Source organism: Onychomys torridus, chromosome 12 (genome assembly GCF_903995425.1).
Source record: "Onychomys torridus chromosome 12, mOncTor1.1, whole genome shotgun sequence".
Lineage (NCBI taxonomy): Eukaryota > Metazoa > Chordata > Mammalia > Rodentia > Cricetidae > Onychomys > Onychomys torridus.
In genome coordinates, this window is record NC_050454.1 from 74,723,716 (window position 1) to 74,748,693 (window position 24,978).

General features: G+C 45.3%; 1 protein-coding gene across 2 annotated transcripts in view; it reads left to right on the forward strand.

Moving 5' to 3' along the window:
• Bace2 (beta-secretase 2) overlaps positions 1–24,978 on the forward strand; it is an 80,936-nt gene that overhangs the window by 23,533 nt on the left and 32,425 nt on the right. For both annotated transcript variants that reach the window (XM_036203895.1, XM_036203894.1), the window contains exon 2: positions 20,898–20,986. In XM_036203895.1, coding sequence (XP_036059788.1) covers positions 20,898–20,986 — 89 coding nt within the window. The remainder of the gene's footprint in view (positions 1–20,897; positions 20,987–24,978) is intronic.

The following is a 24,978-nucleotide window of genomic DNA, read 5'->3' on the forward strand; positions in this document are numbered from 1 at the left end:
AGAGAAGATTTACAAGGACAGGGAAGCCGACTCAGATCTTCTCTTTGTCCAGGAGCTGAAAGGCATAAGGGGCCGGCTGGCTAGTAGCATCATCCTGCTCTCCTCACCTGCAGCCTGTGAGGTTCTTCTGTGTATAAATCAGAGTGCAGAAGATTGGGTAGCTAAATCTTATTCTCCAAATCTGCACTTAAGGCCTTTTTCTAAAAGAAATCTGTTTGGCAGCAGAGGAAATAAAATTTGAGTCAATTTTGGTCATGTCGAACAGTAACCAGTATTTTCAGACTAGCAGCCACAGAGAGTTTTAGGGTAATTATCAATGCTTAAAACTTAAATTCAGTTGTTTTTAACTCTCTGGGTAATACTGATTGCTTGCAGCTCTAGATGGAATGGGGTAGGAGTACTGGAGTGCTAAGCAATTACTGTGTGTGTGTGTGTGTGTGTGTGTGTGTGTGTGTGTGTGTGTATGCGCGCGCGCGTGCAGGTATACACTCATGTGTGTATAAGTGCAGGTAGAGGCCAGAGGACAACCTTGGGTGTTACCATAAAGGCTCTTCCCACCTTTTTGTTTTGTTGTTTCTTGAGACAGGATCTCTAAATGGCTTAGAACTTACCAAATAGGCCAAGCTGACTGGTCAGCAAGCCCCAAGGGCCCACCTGCCTCTGCCTTTCCAGTTCTGGAATTCTAAGCACACAGTACTGCACCCAGCTTTTTTTCTTATGTGGGTTCTGAGGACTGAACTCATACCTTCATGCTTGCACAGTGAATACTTTATTGACTGAGCCTTTTCCCACGACCTTTGTGCTAAGAAAAGTTTAAGAGGAAATCTCATCTTTGTCTGACATGAGCTTTTATACAAATGTCAGTGTTCTAGGAAATTATAAAACACAGTCTTCACAATGAGTGATTTCAAAGCCTTGGTGATGATCAGCCATGACTTTGATGGATATATGTCATGGTATGGATCGTGCTTAGATAACATGTGTGGAAATCAATACTATCATGTGTCACTTGACAGCGGTGATATGTTCTGAGAAATATATTCGTTACTCCTTAGTGAATATACTCTGTTACTGAGGATGTCAGCAGAAGCACAGTTGGACCATGGATAGAAACAGTTGCTAGGCAATTTTATCCTTGTTAGAAGATGCAATAGTATACTCACTCAAACCTGCATGGTGCATGTCAGTTTCCCAAGATGAGCATTAGATGCATAAAACTGCTATTGATATGACACAGCAAGCTATTGTTGTTATAAAGGAGTACGCTCTGAAACAGTGACTCCGAATGGTGCATGTGGAGCTAGGGAGATGGCCCAATAGTTAGGAACATTAGCTGATCTTGCAGAGGATCCAGATTCAGTTCCCAGCACTCATATCATGTGGCTTGAAACCATCTGCAACTCCAGTTCCACAGGTTCCAACACTCTCTTCTGGCTTTCCTGAGTACCTGCCCTCATGTGAACATACCCACACAGAAACACACATATAATTCTAATTAAAATAATTAAATAGGGCCTGGAGAAATGACTCAGCAGTTAAGAACACTGGCTACTCTTCCAAAGGATCTGGGTTCAATACCCAGCACTCACACAGTGGCTCACAACCACCTCTAACTCTAGTTCTAGGGGACTTGAAGCCGCCTTCTGGTCTCAAGGGCACTAAGCATGCATCTGATATACAGACATACATGCAGGCAAAACACCTATATACCTAAAACAAAAATAAATCTTTACAAAATGAAATCTTTAAAAAATTAAATAATGAATCCTTTTTTTAAAAAGTAGGATATGTGACTATATAAACTAGTTTATAGTTGCTTAATAGCACAGTCAATGATGTACTGTACATAATTGCATAAGTTCAATAGATCTGTTTATACCAGCACTGCCGCAGATACTGGAGGAATGAATTGCATATGGATTGTGAGACCAGTCATGTCACCACGTGATAGGAATTATCATTACCAGCTCCATTATAACCTTAGGGACCCACTGTGGTATACGTTGTATGTTGTGGATTAAAATATACTTACATAGCATGTGACTGTAGTTATATTATTTGATTAGTAGGTTGTGGAGGTAGTTGAAGGCTGGAAGCTGACTGCAAAAGGGACCTTGAATTAATTATTTTTCCTATTGTTAGGTTAAAATGTTCTGACAAGGGCAAGGTAAGAGAGGAAGAATTTATTTTGACTCCCAGGTCAAGGGTACAGTCCAGGTTCAGGGAAGTCCCAGCAACAGGGCATAAGGCAGCTGGTGACATTACATTTGTATTCAGGAAGCGAGGGGAAATAAATGTTTGTGTTCATCTCACGTTATCCTTTCTATACAATCCAGGGTTCTGGCCTAAGGAATGGCGCCACCCACCATGGATGGATGTTCCCACTTCAACTCACCTAATCAAGATAATCCTTCATAGGGATATCCAGAGGCCATCTACCAGGTGGTTCTAGACTTTGTCAAGTTGACAGTTGAGATTAACTATCTCAGACTGAGCCAGAACCAAGGTGTCACATGTCCAATACCTGGTCACTCCAAGGAATGTGCAACTTGCCTCTCTCAACCCCATAAGTAGAGGCTGGTGCCACAAGCTGCCAATCAAAAGAGTGAATCAGGGCTATGAAAGAGCTAACTAGATTTTCTTGGAGACAGAATCTGAGTCCTTCTTATCAACTATTTGTCCCAGGAGGCTTCTAGCATAGACTGGGGATCAGTAAATACTTACTGGATTAAACCAATAAAGAGGGATATTGTGAGAACAGAGTGCTGAATACACTCAGCTGCTGAGGATCGACAGAAGCTTGGTTGGACCATCAGTGGTAACTCAACAGGAGTGCTGCATTGTGGGATCTGCTCCCATCAGGGCCATCCACACCTGGCTTCCCATTACTCACCTGGGAACCTACTATAGCCCAGATGCCAGCTGTGTTCTCTGTGTTAGAGATTCCATACCTCTCTTGTAAATTCCTGGGGTGATTGTAGTGATCAGCCAGGACAAAATGATGATCCCGTAATATTCCTTTCAATTCTTTGACTTTTGGTCTTAATAAACTCTAATTAAATTGGGCCAGGAAATTACTGTGACACCCCATGTGAACAAATGTAGTCAACAAATAGCCAGTAAGCACTTGCATTGGCCTGGCCTGTGCAGGGCAGGGAGCACACAACAGTGAGCAGGTAAGAAGTCCTGCCTTCCTGGCTCTTACCAGTCAGTGGGGAGGGACAGACAAAACAGCCTGTTGTAGACATACTGTGTGAAGGTGATGGTAGAGGCTTTGAGAAACACTAAGATATAGATAGGAGTAAAGGAGTAGAGATGTGTTACCCTTTGTACAGATGGCCCATCAAGATTATGTCCAGTGAGGGCCCCCAGAATCAGGTGTGATGAAGATGGTAGGGGAGATAAGCAGAAGGAACAGCTGGTGAGAAGACCCTGGGACAGATATGAGCTTACATGTCAGAGGATTCCAAGGAGGCCATTTGGACCTCATGGTGGGTAAATTGTGGAGGAGAAGGTTGGAGAAAGGGGGCATAATCACCGTGGGTAGTTTTGGAAATGCAAAACTGAGGTGCCTTTTGAGGCACTTGAGAATCCATAGGCAGCTGGATCTGCTTCTGGGACTCAAGCCAAATGTCCCAGACAGACACCAAGTTCAGGAGTTCTCTGTGTAGAGATGGGTATAAACACATACTCCCCTATGGTACAAGCCTAGACAGAGAGGAGACGGGGCATAACATGGTCCCTGGGACATCTCAAGCTCAGATGTGGTGGTGGTGAGGTGAGATCACCATAGGCCCTGAGAAGGAATGGTCAGAGGCAGGAGGCAAACCAGAGAGTCACAGTGTCCTGGAAGCAGAGGGATGTAAGAGCACTTGGAGATGCCAGTCCAGTGGTGGGCAGAGGGAGAGAGAGACCTGTGGTTAGTGTAACACTGTGAGGGTCATTGTTGGTGGAAAGAGCTGTTTTCATGGGGTGTTGGGCTCAAGGAAAGCAGAGGATCTGACACCTGGGAGCCCTCTCCAGAGACTTTCTGTCAAGGAGAACAGAGAAGTGGGGCCAGGACTGGAGATCAATGTCGGGGGAGAAAACATGTTAAGATGGGGAATAATACATCCTTCTTACAAGCAGGTAGGGCTTGTTCTGGCTGGGGAGTGGAGAATGAAGATGAAGAGAAGGATGGAAGGCAGGAGGGAAGGACCAGCATCCAAGAGAAGGCCTGGAACTGGGGTGCAGCTGGGAACTGTCTGTGGCTCCTCAGATGTGTGTACCAATGATGTAGGAGTTATCCAGGGTGTGTGGCTGAGAGTCTGCCAATGTTTATATGTTGTAATGTTTTCTCCAGATCATCTTTGTTTCTTCCACATCTATAATGTTCTAGAAGATCTCCATGTAATTTTTCTTTACTGTAATTAGGAAGACATTTGTATTTAACCTGTATGGATGCAAAAGAGGGATGCATCTGCTGTTTCTCTTCTGGGTTTGCGTTCTTTCAAAGTATCTGGATGTCATAAAGATATGTAGGTGCCTATGGGACCTTTGTGCCTATCCTGAAAAGAATTTACTTGGAAGGTCTTAAAAAAAGACATCTCTGAGCAGAAAAATGGCGTCTTTGATCACCATATGCCCATTAAAATTGCTTTGTTTTTTTTCTTTTCTTGTGAGCTTAACAAAAAAAAGAAAAGAGAGAAAAGAAAAAAAGTATTTTATGAGGCATATAGAAATAGTCTGTTTCTTAAGTGGCTGGCTTGGAGTTAGCAGAGGGAGGCAGATTGCAAAGAGCAGCCTCTCTGTGTTACTCATCCCAAGTTTGGCTGAGCAGAGAGGCATGAGGAAGAGAGGGGGCAGGTGTGTAAGCAGGGTCAGCAGTGGCCATGCAGAGGAGTCTGGGTTCTGGATTAGCAGACACCATTAGCATTGTGGAATAAACCAGCAGTGCAGCAAGAGGTGTCTGTTCATTTGTGACACTTAGAACCTGCAGCCATTCTGTGATCTCAAGGCACTTAGTGATAGTCTGTATTTTTGTATGTATTTTCATTAAAAAAAAAAAAAATCAAATTCCCAAAGGCTGACCCCCCCAGGCCCATCAGCAGATTGGTCTTAAATATAGTAGGAAATAGCAGAAGAGGCATGCAATAGTGGTATGTACCTATAGTCCTAGCTCTGAGAGACATACACAGGAGAATCCTTGTGACTCACTAGTCAATCATTCTAGCCAACTTGGCAGTATTCAGGTGAGTGAGAGACCCTGTCTCGAACAAACAAAAACATCAATGTGAACAGTGTCTAAGGAATGACAGCCAATGTTGTCCTCTGGTTTACACAGCACACACACACACACACACACACACACACGGAGGGGGGGGGGGCAATGGTTGGTAGTCTACTCCATTACAAAATTTACCTCCTCACTTCTGTTGTGTTCTACATATTAAATTTGGTTGTCTTGCCTTGAAAAATACCTAGGCATGTTAGTGCACACTTTTAATCCTAGCACTTAGAAGGCAGAAGCTGGAAGAGCTCTGTAACTTAGAGACTAGCCTGGTTTATATATTGAGTTCCAGAATAGCTGGGGCTATATAGTGAGATCCTGTCTCAACAAAACAAAATTAAAATTAAAATAGGACACATACAAACACACACACACACACACACACACACAGAGAGAGAGAGAGAGAGAGAGAGAGAGAGAGAGAGAGAGAGAGAGAGAGAGAGAATGAGAATGAGAATGAACCTACCGGCAGAGAAAAGAGCTTGGAAATTGTACCTGTGGGTCACTGTATAATATTCAGTAAAGTGTATTTGGTTCTTCCCCTTCCCATAGCTGATTCAAAATTAACTGAAGAGAAGACTGGCCCTTTATCTTCATGTAAGGTTGTTGTTTGAATTTTTAAAGGTCTTACAATAAAAAACCCAGAGCCAGATATTGAGGTAAATGCTGAAAGATCAGAAAGGCAAAGGAACAAGCCACATCTTACCTCTAGGACTCCTCAGCCTGAAAAGCTTTCAGTTCCTGTCTTTTCACACCTTGTATACCTTTCTCCACCCAGTCATCATTTCCTGGGATTAAAGGCATGTATGCTTCCCAGTACTGGGATTAAAGATGTGTACCACCACTGCCTGGTTCTGTTTCTCTCCTAGACTGAATCAATCTCATGTAGTCCAGGGTGGCTTTGAACTCACAGAGATCCAGACAGATCTCTGCCTTCCTAGTGCTAGGATTAAAGGTGTGTGCCACCACTACCTGGCATCTAGTGACTTGATCTGTCCTCTGATCTTCGGGCAAAGTTTATTAGAATATACACAATATATCACCACATAAGGTCATGACTCTTAGGAAGAGGGCCTCAGATCCCCGTCATCATTATGATATGAAGACCTGGTAGCTTGCTCACTATTTATTGAACAATTGAGCCTCCATCAAAGAATTGAAAGTGGAATCTCCAAGAGTTATTTACATATCCATGTCCAGAGTGTTATCTTTCATGGTAACAAAAGGCTGGAAGCTATTCAAGTGTCCATTAACAGACAGATGAGTGGATTGAAAAATGTCTATCAGTATGCTTTGTATCAGGCTGCTGTAACAAAATGATACAGACTGGGTTTCTTATTAAAAGTAAATTCAGGTCTCAATGTTCTGGAGGCTTAGAGCCAAGGACACAGTGCCAGTGTGGTCAGGTGCTGATGAGAATTTTCTTTCAGGTCATTGTCTGCTAACTTCTCATACCCTTGAGTAGCAGATGAAGGCAAGAGAGCTCTCTGGGGTTTTCTTAAAAGGAAGATGGTCTCATCATGGGTTATTACTGCCCACAGGTAATAACTGCCTATAGGTGCCCCCTCCTCACACTATTCATTGTGGGGACTAACATTTCAATGCAGCGGTATAGACACTCAGCCACAACAGTGTGTGAAGATCACCAAACTGAACATAAGGAATTCTGACCCTTGCTACACCTTGGGTAAACAGGCAAGCCTCAAGTCTCAGGGACACTGTGCCCAGTGAAGTCAGCCATTCTCCAAAAGGCATTTCATTCATGTGTGGTCCCTAGAATAGTCAGACTCATAAAATATAAAGGTGGCTGCCAGTAGGAGTGGGGTGAGTAGGAGATGGTTTGATGGAGGTGGAGCTCCAGTTCTGCAGGATTAAGCCTTCTGTTCTGGAAAGAGTTGGAAGTGATGCTTACATACACCACAGTGTGGAATGGCACTAGGCTGGATACTTTATGTACTGTGTATTTCACTGTAATAAAAACAAATCCCTAAAATAATTTCAAGGTATAATATTTTTAAAGGAATTTTTCTGCTGCAGAGGTGGGCATGTGTACTCTGTCTCTCTCTTTGGTAACATTTACTGAAAACTATGACAATATTTGAATGTTGAGAACTGGAGAAAGTTAACTGTGTCCTTCTAGGGAAAGTTTGTCTCCCAAGAGGCTTTTCAGTCTTACTCACCAGCTCTAAAGTGAAAAGGACCCCTGGGAAACAAAAACAATCACAGTGTGGAGGAAAGTGTGTTTAAGCCCCTGAAAAGTGGACAGAGGAGGTCATTTCTAGGCATAAATAACATCTCCTAAACCCCTGGAAATGTTTCATTGGTTTTTGGAGGCTTGGGAGGTGCTGTCTTGTTCTCTTGGAAAGAAAAGGCTCAAGAAACCACTGTGTCTGTCCCAATGCCACCAAACTGAGGACAGAGTGTCTTTTGTCTTTTTAATACTTTCTTTACAGTGGTTTAGTGAAGACTTTCTTTTCTGTGGGAAATGGATCCTTGCTTTTGTTGGTGGAGGTGAATGGAGTCCAGCCTTGTGACAGACTCATGACTGGTAATGTCTGTCCACATTGTTTTTTTATTAGTAGGCTCATACCCTGCAAAGGAGGCCGAGTGTAACATCAGAGTCTCGGAGAAGCTTTGCAGTCCCAGGAGGTCCTTTGGAGAGAGGGCTCTTTGTTTTCTTTTGCAGAGCCTCCTGCCCTCATGTCCTTCCTTCCCAGAGAAAGTTGTCTAGGAGCAGAATGGACAAACCAAACAGAGAGACACATCCAGGCCCCATTCACTTCATCACACAAGGGATCACCTGGGAAGCTGGGTGGACATGAGGCTGCTTGTAACATCTCCCCTTCCAGTCCATGCTTCTTTTCTATGTCCATGAGGCAGAGTGACGTTGAGCCCATTGGTGAAAGGGCCTTTGTACCTAGCCTGCCTGGCATTGCCTGTCCCTGGTCAGGCAGCCATGAGCTGCCATGTCATGTTCTTGGGATCTCAGGGGTTTGCCTGTTGCAAAGGGAACCTGTGGTCATCGTCTCCATCCTGAGTGGCTGATTGGAGCCTTTGGGTACATTTAAGGACAGTGGGCTTAGAGGACTGTTACCTATTTCTTTGCATAGTGAAGGCTGTCACAGTATCTACCTAGGCATTTCTGGATAGCCCACTCATCTCTGAGGATGGAAAGGGCTGAAAGTCCTGTTGATCTTTTCTAGTTTGTTCTTCTGGTGCTATGATAAAACACTTACCAAAAACAACTTAGGTTCTATTCCTATTTCATCTTACAGGTTACAATCCATTAGAGCAGTGGTTCTCAACCTGTGGGTCATTACACACACAGGGGTGGTATATCAGATATCCTTCATTTCGAATGTTTACGTTACACATGACAGTAGCAAAATTATAGTTATGAACTAACAACAAAATAATTTTATGGTTGGAGGTCACCACCATGTGAGGAATTGTATTAAAGGGTTATGGCATTAGGGAGGTTGAGAACTACTGCATTAGAGGGAAGTCAGGGCAGGACCTCAAGTAAGGACAGACATAGGAACAATGGAGGAAGGTGCTTATTAGCTAGTTCCCCCTGGCTCACTCAGCTACCTTTAATATATAGCTCAGACTGACCTGCCTAAGGATGGTACCACTCACAGTGACTGGGCTCTCATGCATTAATTATGAAATGCCCCATAGATATCTACATTATAATGGGAAACAATTCTCCAGTTAAGGTTTCCTCTTCTTAGATGTGTCAAGTTGACAACCAAAATTAGCCATAATAGACTCTCTAAAGCCGGGGTGGGGCTTATGTAATTTGCCATCTATGGGAAATGAATCTGCTGCTCCCACTCATGGCAGAGAGGTTTCCTAGGTTCCAGTTATCCAGTGGACCTGGATATCCCTCAGTAGAGAAGAGTCTTTTAAACTTTATTTTTAACTTATTTTGTGTTTTTAATTTGCTTTTTTATATTTTAAAAAATGATTTGAGATGAAATTTATATATTATCCAAAGTATCCAATTAAATCTCTGCTCCAGTAGTATTTAGTGTATACACACAGCTATATAGCCATCAACTTAGCTTTAGAACAGTTTAATCCCTCAGAAAATAAATTCCACAGCCATTAGTAGTGACTCCTTTCCTAAGAAGAGCCAACCTGGTGTGTGTGCTGAGGACTGGGACAGGTAAGGAATACAGTGGATAGGTTGGGAGGGAGACATGACCTCAGGTGGAGTACAGGTGGCAGTGAGACTGTTAAGGATGGTGTATCTTGTCACCCTACCCTACATACTCCCCTAGCCATCTGCCATCAGAGGAATGGGTTCTATGCCTGAGCAGAACCCAGCAGGGTAAAGCCACAGGTGCTGTGTGAAGCAAGTAGGAACTCAATGGGAGAAGCACCCCAGGCTAGAAAGTCATTGCAGCTGCAAGACCCCAGAGCTCACCAAAACCATGGGAGGGTGTCCAGCCTGAGACATGTCTGGACCGAGAGTTCAAACTCATTAGCCTTGAGTCTCTTGGGCAGGATGGCCTCAGAGAGAAGGTTACCAACCATCTTTCCTTCTATTCATCTACTCATTTACCCATCCTTTCATTCTCTCTTCCACCCATCCCTCCCTCCATCCATCTACTCACCCATCCTCCATCCTTCAGTAAGTACTGTGGAGCACTTTCTATGTCTAGAGCTCAGGATAGGAAGATGGCGTTGGTACTTGGTGAGGAAAAGGAACAAATGACACTCTCACAGAGATGCTAGAATTGCAGTAGAGCAGACTCGTGGGCTTAGCAGAAGTGTTGGCTGAGAGAGGGAACAGATTGAAGGAGCTAGAGTAGCAGGGAATTTGGGTGACTGGGGGCTCTGACCAGGTAGGGAAGGAAGAGCGGCATTGTGACCACAGTCTGCCTAGTCCTTGGATAGATGTACTAGAAGGAACTCAGCTGCAGTCCAGCTGTGGACAAGTGCTCCCCCGACACAGGTCACTCCCAGAGGCTCCATGGCACGGCTCCACTCATTCTGCTGCACCAGGACCAGACCTTGTGTCCCATGGGAAAACTGTTGAGTATACCAATCACAACTAGCCCAGGACTTCTTGCCTGCCCCAGCCTCACAGCAGGGGGAGGAGGTGTGATGAATAACCTGATACAGTCAGTTTGGGCAGTGAGGTCAGTTCTGGAGGAATTCTTCACACCATCATTTAATGTCTTCAAGAAACCAAAATTCAGCAAGGCACTTCTATAGACGTGACACTCATGTGATCCTTACATACCAAGGCTTGGAGAGGGTGTGTAGACCTCAGAGGTTACACAGCCATTACGAAGTTAATCTGGGGCTCAAATCCACGCCTAATAGCCCCCAAATCAGTGCTTTCTCTTAAAGAACACTCGCAAGGTATGCATTGAGTCCAGAGCTGTAAAATGAACTTGAATCTGTCATTGGCTCCTTCAAAGCAGACTCATTGCCTACATGTTCCTGAGCATTGGGTTTGGTATAGACTTTTTCTACCCTAAAAATTTGTCTTTTGTACTCCCAATAACCAGGATGAGTTGTTCCCAAAGTTTCCAGACTCCCATAGCTCTCTGAACACCAAGAAGATATGGAGGACTCTGTTCCTCGGCAAGGTTAGCGTCAGCTCCAGATCCTGGATGGGGTTCAGGTTTGAGTGACTTCTTAGGTTCTGAGAGTAAATGCCTTCTGCACCCTGAATGCTGCCTTTTCAGCCTGCCTTTGCCTGCTGATACCAGACATTCCTCAGGAAAGTGGGACCCAGATAAAGATGCTGCAGCTGAGCCCCCAGTTGGTAGCAGCTGGGGACACATGTCCCCTCAACATGTGTCTTTCTAGTAGGGACCCAGTGCCACAAGAGCAAAATCTAAGCATGTGCGACACAGCCAGAATAAATTGTGTAACCTAACCAGCCTTCTCTCAGCCAAGTTCAGCAACATCTGTTTATGTTAAGTGGCACTCTTTGAAAATGATCTTTCTTCCCCTTTGTTAAAAAAAAAAAAGTAATGATCTGGGGTTCTGGCAAAATGGTACATGGCAATTATTTTTGCTTTCTTTATCAAGATATGTTTAAGTCTATGAGATTCATTTCTTGGAAGAACCCTATTAAGCAAATCAGTGCCTGCAACGCCTCCCACCCCCATAAATGAATGTGGGCAAACAGCCCCGGTGGCAGGGCAGGAAGGCCAAGGTGGGTGCTGTGGGACGGGCTGGCTGGCAGACTCCAGCAGATGGGCTAGTAATACAATTAGGAACCATTGTGTTAAATGAGCCATTATTTAAATTATCTGCTGCTTTCCGTATCTATTAACCTGCTGGGAAAGAGACAGTAGTATCTGAGAAATCTTGGGCTCATCACTAATTGGATGAATCACCCAGTTTTTCCCTTTAATGCCACATTTTACCTTATTGCAGCAATTAGCAAATGGCTCTCTGTGGGGTTATTGCCCAATGCATCACTGAAGATTAGGAGAGGTGCAGGCAGGAAGATACATGCTGGTTTGCAGCAGGAGGCAGGCCTGTGGCTCGTCACATGGTTCTCATAACTGTCCTTATTTTTCCCATTCTGGTCTCTTGATTAAGGGACATTTGTTCTCGTCTGAGACTACAATAACAAATACCCAGGCTGGGTGCTTCTTAGCAGCATACATTCATTTCTTATGTTCTGGAAGTTCAACCAAGGTCAAGGTGTCTGATTCCTGGTTGTAGAGGCATTACTTTCTTGAGGCAACAGAAGAAGGGGAGACACTCTCTGAAGGCTTTATAACAACATGCATCCCATTTGTGAGGCTCCCTCTTGTGGGCTCACCACTCACCTACCCAGCTACTTACCCACCCATTCACTCACCTACCGAAGGCCTTGGTCCTAATGCAAGCACACCAAGGGCTAAGTTTCAATACATGAAATGGAGAAGAGGTCCAAAACCTTCAGGCCCTAATGGAATGTAAAGTGAAGTTTGTTTGAGTTGACCTCCTGCTTGCTTCTCCTGACCCTCACATGGGCCTTGTGTCAGAGAGAGTACCAAACACTGGGACTGTCACCTGGAAAAATTAGACTTCAGTGTAACAGTGGGCCAGGTCCTAAGGAATAGAATCCTCACCATGAAATGATAGGTGAAGGGATACCTATGGCAGACAGGCAGGATGATGGTGGAGTATTTCTGAAGCATTATGGGTTTTGGTGCTGTCTGGAGGCCACATGAGCAAAGGGTTCAAAGTGTACATGAGTCTGGAGCTCTGAGGTATTGGCGAACTTTTCTGGTGTGTGTGTTGTGCAGAGGACTGGAGCCTGGAGTAGCTTGGTCCATATTGGTGGGGATAGTGGCAACTAGTCACATGACAGAGGAAGCAGGAAACTCAGGACAGAAGTTGGGCTGTGCTATAAACTCTCAAGGCCTCCATTAGCCTAGGTCATCCAGGGAGGGACTTACTTTCCTAAGACAGTGCCACCAGATGGAGACCAAGTTTTAGACACATGAGCCTATGGGGGACATTTATGTTCAAAACGTAATACTTACCTATCCTGGGCAATCTCTCTTCTGTAGCGTATGCTAGGAATAAGCACTGGTGAGGGCGAGGGTGACTTGCATGTGGGGCCCTACCTCTGAATTGAGCAGACCTATGCTAGACTTGTTGGGAAAACATGGTAGCACAGGAGGCCTGGGCAGCAGTAAGAGATGGCTGGAGTCACATGAGTTTTTGTTTGGTTCCCTCTATCCTTGGGTTCTCAGCTTCTGTGGAGGGAGGACAGAGAGCAGAGGGGCAGAAGCAAGGTTGGGGGTCTGAAAGAGCTGTGTTCATGGGAGCCTGCGGAGGCAAGGAGGAATTCCAGACCCTGGAGAAAGGGTGGAATGGTGACCGAGAAAGCTCCCATCACTGGGACCATTGTGTGGAAGACAATGATCTTGCTGCTGCCTTGTCTGGGCCTAGACATGCAGGAGGAGTCAGCGTGAATATGGAATGCCGGGCTGCCTGGCAGCACACAGAAAGAGCAGGATTCTGGGTCAGGCTGGCATTCTACAGGCCTCTTGCCTGCTGTGGGTGCATGGTTGCCAGTGAGATCCCAGAGACATTTGGCTATGGCCTAACAGTGGCCGCGGGAGACAGCCATTCTTGTTTAAGAATCTGTGGCTTTTATTGTCTATAACTTTTAATGATCAAGAGACAGTATTCCTCACCACCACACAGCTGGTTATTTACTGTTTTTAGGTGACTTGTCTCTTCTGTCATCCTCTTCCCTTCCAGAGGTCTCCCATTCCTGGTTGCCTCAGGAGACAGTTCCAAGTGCTCAGGGGCTCTGTTGCTTTCTCTCAGTCCTTCAGCTCTCTATCCCTTCTGCCCAAGCAACTTCAAGCATCATTTCCTGGCCAGGATGCAAGAGCACTTGGGTCTGTTGGTTACATGTATCTGCTGTGGCAGAGTTGATGGGTGACTGCTGGTCAGTGGAGTGAGAAACTTAAAACAGGTCCCTGATGGGCAGCCAAAGAGAGAGCAAAGCCACAGATAGATAATAAAAACAACAAACTTCTGGCCTATTCCTCATACTTTTGACTGGAAACAAAGACCTAATGGTCTGGAGGGCTTTTTCTCATACTGGTACAGCCCCTCTGCCAATAGACCCCTCTGACAAGTTCAAGGCCAGATTGGGTCATGTTTATCTCAAAGTTGTGAGCCTATCTGCCTCCCTGTCTTTGGGACCAACTCTAAATTAGGGGAGGAAGACCTCTCAAAGACCCTTAGACTCCCCAACCCTCAAGGAAAACAATTCTGGGCTCCTAAGTCTCCCCTCTGTAGAGAATCATTCTCTCGCCCTTCCCATTCTGGGAAGTTGTATGGCTGCCAGTGGAGATTTAAACCCTGTGGCTTGGGAGAATTGAACCAAGCCTGTGTTTCCTTGCCCCTAATAAAAGCCTTTCTTTACTAACTGATTCTATCTGCTAGGTCTGAGATTTCCCCTACTGCTACCTGTTGTGCTTGAGATTTTTCCTGCCTTTTAATTTCTTACCTGATAGAGCAAAAACCAACCAAGACCCCTAGATGGTAACAAGTAGCCTTGGTGCTGGACAGGCATTATTTCAAAGCCCCATGCCATGATGGGCCTCTCTCTCTTCTTCCACATGCACCATGTATTTGACTTTTGCTCTTGTGTTACCCGTAAGCTGGCAAATAACAGGTCACAGAAGCCGGTTCTGCAGACAGTGAGTAGACACAAACAGCCACCTTGAAGATGGACAATGTGATGGGATGGCAGCTTCCTAAAGCAAGACACAGCAACTGTCACAACAGAGTGAATGGGAGACCTAACATCTTCCTAACAGCCTGAGGTTTGGGGGTGCTGAGCAGAGGCCAAAGAGGCAGGAAGGACCCTTCTCAGGGGAACTCTGCCTACACCTGACTTTGATTGTCTGGCTTCCAGCACTCTAAGAATAAGCGTATGTGGTGATATATTGTGCACCCCAATAAAACTTATCTGGGGATCAGAGGACAGAGCCTGCTAGCCAATAGAGTAGACATAGAGGCCAGTGATGACACACACCCTTAATCCTATCACTTGGGATCTCCCACACTGGGAACAGAGCCAGGTGTGGTGGCACACACTTTTAATCCCAACAGTTGAGATCTCATGCCTTTGCTTGGGAAGCACACAGGCTTTGAATCCTAGAAAGTGATGTCTGGACAGAGAAAGATATATAAGGCATGAGAAAACTCACTCTCTTGAGGCTGAGGATTTCGTAGAGGTAAGAACGTGGCTGGCTTGTTCTGTTTCTCTGATCTTTCAACTTTCATAACAATATCTGGCTGTGGGTTTGCTATTAATAAGACCATTTAGCAATTTGTGTTACAAGCGTATGCTGTTTCATGCCACCCAGTTTCTGGGAAGTTGTATGGCTGCCAGTGGAAATTTAGGCACCATGGCTTGGAAGAATTGAACCAAGCCTGTCTGTATCAAGATGCATCAATAAAGCTATGGAGCTTTGCAACTAAAGAACTTTTCAGGTATCCAAGGGGAAAAAGAAAATCATTGTGTAATGAGGAAAAGTAAGAGAGGCCTTGGATTTCTTATCAGGTGCTGGGTGTTGAAAGACACTGGAAAAACATCCATAAAGTGAGGACTCTACAAAAGTCACCTAGGTCTACAAAACCCAAGCAAGCCATCGTTCCAGTGTGAAGACCTCAGTGAGGCATCTGGAAATGTTGAAGTGCCTGGAGAAGATGGCGCCTATCCTGGGGTGCAGGCTGAGTTCCCCTGAGAGACCCTCAGGATGCAGCACAGAAGCTGGTCATTTGAGAGCTGGGTGAACAGAGTTTGGACCCGGGCTGGCAGGAGGTGATGAGCTTACTTCCTTATAGGATGCCCTGGCCATTGTGAGAAATACAGCTCTCAAAAGTAAACCCAGGAGCCTGTACGATGGCTCTGCAGGGGTAGGAGTTCCTGTGGCCAAGCATAGCAACCTGAGTTCAATCTCTGGTACCCACATGATGGGAGCAGAGGAGCAAAACCCACAAGGAAGTGTGTCTTAGTCAATGCCCTTTGCTGTGAAGAGACACAATGACCACAGCAACTCTTATCAAAGAAAACATTTAATTGGGGCTGGCTTACAGCTCAGAGGTTTAGTCCATTGTCATCATGGCAGGAAGCACGGTGACATGCAGGCAGACATGGTGCTGGAGAGTAACTGAGAGCTATGCATCTGGATCCACAGGCAACAGGCAGGGACAGAAAGAGAGACTAGACCAGGTTCAGGCATTTGAAACCCTAAAGCCCACTCCCACTGACAGATGTCATCCAACAAGGCCACACCTCCTAATTCCTGTGAAGTAGCACCACTCCTAAAAACCAAGCATTCAAATCCATTGACCTACAGGGGCCATTCCTATTCAAACTACTGCAAAGTGTATGTACACACACACACACACACACACACACACACGATCTATATGGCTAGAGATATATATGGTATGATATAAGACTGCTCACTATTCATCCAGAAATTCAGTTCTTAGCACCCATGTCAGGTAGCTTACAACAACCTGTAACTTCAGCTCTAGGGGATCCAACACCATCTTCTGACTTCCATGGGCACCCACATGCATGTGTGCATGCGTGCATGCATACACACACACACACACACACACACACACACACACACACATTGTTTTTTTTAAATGTAGGACTAAAGAGATGGCTAGGTTGATAAAGTCCCATGCAGGCATGAGGACCTAAGTTTGGATCCGTCACACCCACATGAAAATCTAGGCACAGTAGTGCACATTTATAATTCCAGCCCTTGGATGTGGGTAGTGGAAACAGGTAATCCCTGGAGCTGATTACTCAGCCAGCCCAGCTGAATCAAGGCAGTCCAGGTTCAGTGCAAAACCCTGTCTCAAAAACTAAAGCAGAAAACAATTGAGGAAGACACTAGACATTAACCTCTGGCCTCCACACATGTTCACTTACATGTACACACAAACGTGTTCACACCCCCACACACATATATATACACACATGTATACACGCATACATGTTCACAGATATACATACACACACACATGTACACACACAAATTTTGTTTGGGTTGACCACACACAGACTTTTTGTCATTATTCCATAAGCAATATACCTATTTTCATAGAACTGACATTGTGCTAGATACTGTAAATAAAACAGAGGTTGTTTGAAGTATTTGAGGCCAGATATGGTGGCAGATACCTTTTATCTCAGCATTCAGGAGGCAGAGGCAGGTGGATTTCTGTACATTTGAGGCTCACTTGGTTTACATAGTGAGTTCTAGGATAGTCAGGGCTACAGAGTGAGACCCTGTTTCTAAATAAATAAATAAAGTATATGGGGATGTATATAGGTCCCATGCCAGTTGTATAGCATTTTATGTCTTGACTCGAGTCTCTGTAGATTTTTATATATACAGAGGGTCCTGGAACCAAGTGCCTCAGATGCCAGAACCAACTGAGTATAAATGGGTATTTATTTGGTGGCCATTGTATGTTTATGAAACACTCAGATACAATCCCTATTGTAGCTTCGGCACTTGGGACTAGTAAACATCAAGCTTTGGCTTGAAGAATTGGATTTCATGTGCACCCATCTATTTTGCATTCTTTTCTATCTGAAATCAATCCAAACAACTCTAGAGGTGAGAGAAGCCAGCAGCCCCAGACCATCCCTGCAGGGTTTGAGCTCAACAGCTTTCTATGCTTAGACTATTTCCATGGCCTGCATGCTTAGTTTTCTCAGTTTGTCTCACCTCTATACCAAGGGCAAAGTTAGTGTCTTTGAGAATAAATGAACTGTCCATTCAGTGACTATTCAAGTGACTACTTGGTGCCTGGCTCTTTTCTGTACATTGGAGACATAATGGGAGGCAATGTCAGAAGGCCTCGGTGTTGCAAGTCCTGAGATGAAAGGCCAATGAAAATGTCAGGATGGAGTGAGTCATGGAGCTCCTGTGCCTAGAGAGAAGTTGGTTGGTTAAGAGTACGTTTGGGGTCACATTGGCTGAGCTCTAACATCGATTCTGCCACTATAACTGAGGTCAGAATCTCTGTACCTCAGTTTCCCCACCTGTGACATGAGGGTGATGATGTCACAGTTCTTGGAGAGCCTTTGAGAGGCTGAACATGTTATTGTAGTGCACTCGACACATGGCGGACGTTATAGAATATATTCCTGCAGCTATCGGGCTGGACATGACTAGTAGTGCCATAAGAGCAGGAATGAGGAAAAGGAACAGGGTGGTCTGTGAAGGGACAGGGATGGAAGCTCAAAGGGGTGGCCAGGAACATACCATTAAGAAGGTGTCATCAACATGTCTTAGGAGAAGCAGTGTTATGTCACATGGGTACACAGGATCATGGGTTCTGGGGACAACCTGGTGGTCAACAGGGCTGGTGTAGCATGAGGTAAGGCTTACTGGAGACCAGCTTGGTATTCCATCATAAGGACTTTCATTGAGACTCTGATAAGGGTAGAAGAACAGAGAAGTGACAGGCTCTGACTTAACAGGCCAGAGGCAGTCTGGCTGGGAGCAGAGTGAGGAAGAAGGTGAAGAGACCAATTAGGAAAAGACAAGAGGTGGCAATGACATGGGCCACCATGGTCCCCATGGAGGTGGTACAAAGTGGGCAGGTGCGGGTGGAACCAGAAGGTGGATACAATAGGACTGGGTGCTGGGTGGAATGTAGGGACCGAGAGGGAAGACATTGAAGATTTACCCTCAGCAAATGTTACAGGACTATATTAACTGAGATGGCAAAGTCCTGTGAATCTGGCAGATTCCTTTCTGGTCAAGTATATTTATTTCCTGGGTGCTTCCACACAGTACCACAAACTATGTGGCTTAAAACACCAGGAGTATTTTCTGAGGTCAAGAGACTAAACATCTGAAATCAAGTTGTTGACAAGACCATTCCTTCTGAGGCAAAGGGTAGATCTGCCTTGCCTCTTCTAGCTCCTGGTCCACTCTATCTCTGCCGTCACATGGCATCCCCTGTGCCTCTGTCTTTATGAGAATTTTCCTCTCACAGAGAATGCCAGTCACGCTGCATTAGGGCCCTACCTAATGATTTTGTCTTAACTTGATCACTTCTGACCCATTTCTAAACATTGCTCCACTCACAGGGACAGGGGTTTAGACCTGACACCAGTGACTGGGAGAAATCCAGGTACAGATGCTGGGCAGGTGAGCCTGGGGGTCATCAACACACTGCAAGCAAGTGAAAACCCCCTAGGGCCCCTGAGGGTCTGACAGGCAGAGTGCGATCTCCAGCAGATTCAAAGGGATGCCAGACAGTGAAGCCGAGAGAGGGTCAGAGGGTCAGTAGGAGGAAAACCCAGCAAGGGTGGCATCCTGGGGTCTAGGAGAAGATAGAGAAACTGAGTCAAGTGAGAGAAAGTTCTGGGCCTGGCCAAGCTGAAGGGCTGGTAGGAGTTAAATTGTTGGTGGTCTTGGATTAAAAACTCACCTACCTAATAGCATTGTCTGTAGTTTGCTAAACTCTGATGTTGAAACCTTTAATACTTTCACTTATTCTGTGCTTGTTTCTAAAGTCTGTGTTTATTCACTAAACAGTTGGTCCATGTCTGGACTGAGGATAGATGAGAGGTGTGAGAGGGTGAATAGCACACTCTACCCTCTGGAGATCAGTGTTTACTGGAGAGATGAGTCAAACGATTACTATACAGGGCAACATCTTAGTGCCATTAGCCACCAGGTAGCTGCAAATTACATAGCATCCCACACCCATTAGATGGCTAAAACATAAAAGGACCAGGGCCACTGACTTTTATTGGGGGGCATGGAGCACATGAGCCCAGTGGACCATAGCACATTGCCATCAGGGTACAACTCCTGCATCTAGGCTTGGGAACTGTTCCTGTGGCTTTTTATTTAAAGGCATCTACCCTCTGACCCAGCAGGTTTTATTCCCAAGGGAAATAGAAACACATCCACAAAAAGACAAGAATGTCTAGGCAGCCTTGTCTAACAGCCTGAAGCTAGAGGTACCTCAACTGTCCATCAGGAGAAGCAGAGACAAATGATGGACAGCCTGGTGATAGAAAGAAAAGAGCAGATACTCCACAGCATATAAAACTCTCAAAATCAGCTGAGCCAAAATAGAAGAAACCACATGGTTACAGATGCTGAAGAACAGATGAAACCCACCTGTTCTAATAGAAGACAGAAAGTGGAATCTCCCAGGGAAGAGGGCAGAGAGAACAAATGGGACATTTAGGGATAATCGGGGTTTTACAGATGTCTTGGCTTGGGTGTAGATCCTGCCCAAACTCACCATCAGACCTCTGGCAAGTTGAGTTTTTGTTTGTTAGAGACAGGGTCTCACTGTGTAGCCCAGAATGGCTTCCATTCCACCATCCTTCTTCTCCAGGCTTTGTAGTCCTGGGATTGCATACATCCACCACTGCCTTTTCATTACACCAAAATTAGACTTTAATGAAGCTGTTTGCTGGAGCAACAGCATAGACTGGTCTTGCAGAGAACCCAGGTTCAGTTCCCAGCACCCTCACTGTAGTTCATAACCATCTGTAACTCCAGTTCCAGGGGCTCTGACACCCACTTCTGAACTCCACAGGCAGTAGGCACACATGTGGTGCATTTACATACATTCAGGCAAAACACCCATGAAATGAAAATACATTCTAATAAGGAGATACTGTGATGAGTGTCTTTGGGGACTCAGCAGGGAGATGAAGGAAAAACCAACAGTGAGGGAGGTTCCTGGGCAACACAGACCATGGTGATCTGACACTCCAAGAAATAGTTGGAAAAGCAAGAATTTCCCAGCCAGGGATGAACCTGAGCAAAATTCCATGTGTGGCTAAGGAGCTGGCTGTGTGACTTGAAATCCTCCACCCCTTGTTTAACAGACCTGTTTGGAAGGTTTCTGTGTATCTGGGACAGATCTCACTTGGCTCCGTTATAGCAGCATCTTCCTGAGCTGTGTTGGACTTTTTCATATAATTTTATATGTCGTTTTCTAACAACATTTCTCCCTAAATCAGTAGGGAGATTGGTTTTTTGCCAATCAATAAATTGTTGTGCTTTGTACTTCTTCAAATAACTCGAAGCTTTCAATTTCTTTTTTCCTTAAAAAACAAAAGCTACAGATTCTTGTGGACACTGGAAGCAGTAACTTCGCTGTGGCAGGTGCCCCACATTCCTACATAGACTCCTACTTTGACTCAGAGAGGTGAGTGGTTGATCCACAGCTTCGGTGACTGGCTTTGGGGGTGTGTCCTGGGCTGACATTTTTGCGTATGTATTAGAACAAAACAGCCAGAAGACCATCTATCTCATTTCAAGGGAGCTGTGTACATGATGGCATGCTTGTGTATGTGTGTGTGTGTGTGTGTGTGTGTGTGTGTACACATGTATGTGTACATGTGTGTAAATGAATGCCCACAATATGTGCACTTCTCCTTCCAGGGAATCTTTGTCAGGTACCCCTGATAGCCTTGGGGAAATTTGCCTTATGGAATTTCAATGTTTCTTAGTTTCACAGGAGCTGCATTTCACAGTGTGGGAAAGTAGTTGCAGAGCGAGCCCACTCACCTGTTTCCCACCTACTGCCTATCAGGCTCCACTCAGGTGCCAGAAATGTCAGGGTCTCCTGTTTGCACAGCTGAAGAGAGGGCAGTGATGGCCTGTGCCAGGTGGCACCTCACCATACCTCAGTACAATAGCACTGGCCTCTCCCTCAAGAAACATAGAGCTTCTGTATGGCTCCACATAGCGATAAAATATCAGATTGATAATCCAGGCACAACACCTGGCCAGTGATTATTCTGGACCCAAGATGATTACAACATGCCCAAAAGTTATTGTTATACTGTGAGCATGTGTGTGGAGTGGGTGGAGTTTCTGTATGTGTGCCAGTGGGGTTGGGTTATGTGTGTGCTAGCAGACTGGGTTCTGGTGGTTTTGCTGTTCTGTCCTGGTCACACTGATGGTTCACCCTATATGGGTGATTCACTCTATATGGCCCTTACCCCCTCCTATCACGCCCTCTGGACTGCTGCACTGGAGCAGGACAGACCTCTCATGTTTAACCCTGTAGCCTGGGAGATGAAGGAGTAAGGAGTCTTCCTGAATTCCAGCTTCCAGGCCTTAGGCCAGTACTGGCACCTTGGCACAAATGCCTTGTAATGTTCCTACATGAGATCAAAGACCTTATAACTACCACATACATAATTCTTACGAGTCTGAGGTAGTGCAGGTGTTGCATATCTGATCCAAAAACCTGAAATACTCCCAAACCTGAAATGCTTTGAGCAGGCACAAGATCCTGCAAGTGGCAAGTTCCATTACTGACCCCAGGCCAGTCACAACACAATGTACCAAAACTACTGTATACAGTGACCTTCAGGCCACGTTTTTAAGGTGTGTGGTGTGTATGTGTGACACAAATCAAGTTTTGATTTAGGAGGAGGTCTCCTTCCCCCAGTATCTCATTATGTATATGCAAACATTCCAGAAAAACTTAATCTGAAATGCTTCTGGTCTCAAGTAATGGGGGGACACTACACCAAGCCTGAATGGGGTGCTGTGAGTGAAGTACTCAGTACATTATATGAGCATGTCCAACGACAGGCATGCAGAAGATGCTGGAGGCTGCACACCAGTGTGGATGCAGGCCCAATGTGACACAGAACCAGTGGAGGCCATTTGGGCAACTGGCTTAGACTGGTTACCTGGTTATCTTGGGTAGTTGATGAGATTTTCTAAAATGAAGAAGAATTTTCATGAGCTTAAAAATACAGTGTCAACTGCCTTCCATTCATGTATTAGTTAATGCTCCAATGTGTGTTAAATCTGCCCATGAAATTTAGGGTGAATGAGAAAGGGAGGTACCCCTGGCTCACACAAATAGCTTTCCACCCACATGCATGCCAGGGGACTTGAGGAAGCCCTGTGGCAGGTGGATGGTTCTGGGTATTTTAAGAGATGCCCTGTCTCTTCTAGGATTGCACCATTCCTGACATAGCCCAAAACTGGGCAGCACCTTCCCTTCCGAGACCCACTCCCCTTGCAGACTAGGAAGTCCAGGCTCACAACTCTGAAGCAGGTGCATAGCCCACCCTCCCAGGAGTGCAGTAGTTCTTTCCTTATCACACATCTGTTGGCATAAGAGTCACAAGAAGGAAGCTGTAAAGCTGGAGCTGGCGTGAGTCAGGGTGATGTGGACAGACAGATGCTTATGATGCACTGTTAAGGCAATGTCTAGCCAGAAAGCAACTATCTGGCAGCCCCTTGGCAGCTTCATTTTCACCTCCATCAGGGCCAAAGTGCACCCAGGCATCCTTTGACAAGACCATGCAGTTGTTGAAATGTGCCAGGGTAAATAAAAGTTACTGTTGCTGATGCTGTGTGCTCTATCACTCAGTGTTAATGAGTCAGTTGTCGACAGAATGGCAGCTTTCTCACGGACCTGCTGCTGTGTTTGTTGTTAGGATGAACTGTGGTTCTCACTCAGGCTCCAGCAGGTCTCCTTTTTTTTCCTTGCTTTGTGTTCCTCCTTCAGGTGAACTTTGTGCTTCTAGCCAGGTGTGTGGGAGGTAGGCAGAAATTCCCTTTATCCTGTGCAGAAGGCTGGGCTTCTCAGGCCTGCCTTCATCTGAGTCAATAGGAACTCCTGGGCTTTGCACTGTTGGCCGTGACTGGTCAGCCTTCCTCCCTGCTAAGCCCACAAAAGAACATAGACCCCCTCTCAGCTCTGCCACCTCTGATCTATTTCCCCCTGCTTTTAAGTAAATAAAAGAGGAACAGCAGAACACACCCAGGTCTAGGAAAAGCAAGACTTCCCTCTGTGCTGTCTGCCATTTCTGCCTTCTCCTCGGTGAGGACTGAGATTGGCGGGAAATTGTATGTAGAGTCAATGGAGACATAATTATTATAAAGAATATTTGCTCTCCATGTAAATTATCATTTGTCTAGTACTTTTGCTGATGTTGGCCATGGTGAGTTTTTTTTAACGTCTGTATCTGATGGAAGCCAAAGAACAGTCTCTTTCCTTCTGGATCTCTGACAAAGGTGCCTTTGTGGAGATGTGGTCCCCTGCCCTGCAATGTTTGAGTATCGACTTGGCCCTCTGATTTCTTCGTTATAATAAGGCTCCTGGTTGGGCATGGCAGCCTGATTCAAGTCTCCAGCCTTCAGATATTCAGGTTTTGTGCTTCCTGAAGCATTGTGCAATAATTGGAGATTTGACTCAGGGTTCTTTGAGAAGATCTCTTTGATTTATGGAAGATGAGGGACCACTGTGAGTCATTTGTGTCACTTGTCCCCATCATGAGCTCTCTGTAGTTGTTGAATGCCCCAGTGTATAACTATGCAGCAGGAGGAAAGGGCTTCATGTTTTTCAAATGCACTTTCTTTTCAGCCAATAAAATGGCCTCCAAGAAACTGGCTTGGTGAAAGATCCCATGAGTACCTCACTTAGCCTCTGTCATTCAGGAGCCTAAGCATGCTTGTCTATTAATGTTGCCTCACTCCTGCACTCCATCTGGGATGAAACCCACAGAAACACTGAAGCAATGAACCAATTCATTTTGTGCAAGGATGCCTATAAGTGAGATTAGGGAACTGAAGGACCACCTGGTGAAGTCTTTAAAGAGGTCAGAGGGACACACAGATGCCTTTACATACAGTAGGGGACAATTCTTTCTCTTGGTTGCTCAGATAACTTTTCAAGACTGTCTGTGGTTGACCTGTCCATCAGTGGCTGGCTTCTTTGGAGCCTGAGAGCTTGAACCACCAGGCCAAGCTCAAGGTTTCCATCCATTCATCTTTGGTGACTTCTGAAATTATTGACAAGTCACAAGGTCCAAATCACCAAGTCCACTGGTGCCAAACTCTGCAATGTGCACAGAAATATTATGAAGAAGTCTTTAGGAGTCTTGGCATATGCTGGGTGGGGTGGCTTGGGAGAACTAGAGCTGATGCAAGACTCGCCTTTGAAGTCAGCAACTCTGCCTTTTCCATGTTCTCTAGAAACAATGGTGGCTTTCTCTTGAAAAAAGATGGCCTGAAGTTCTGTTCTTGGCTTCAACTGCTCTCTCCTTTAGTCCTGTTTTCCCCGAACTCTCTGAACAGAGGCAGAATGTCTTCTACATCTCATTCAAAGTGTTTTTATTGCTGTGAGAAGACTCATTCCTGGCCACCCACATTCCTGACTGTTTGCCA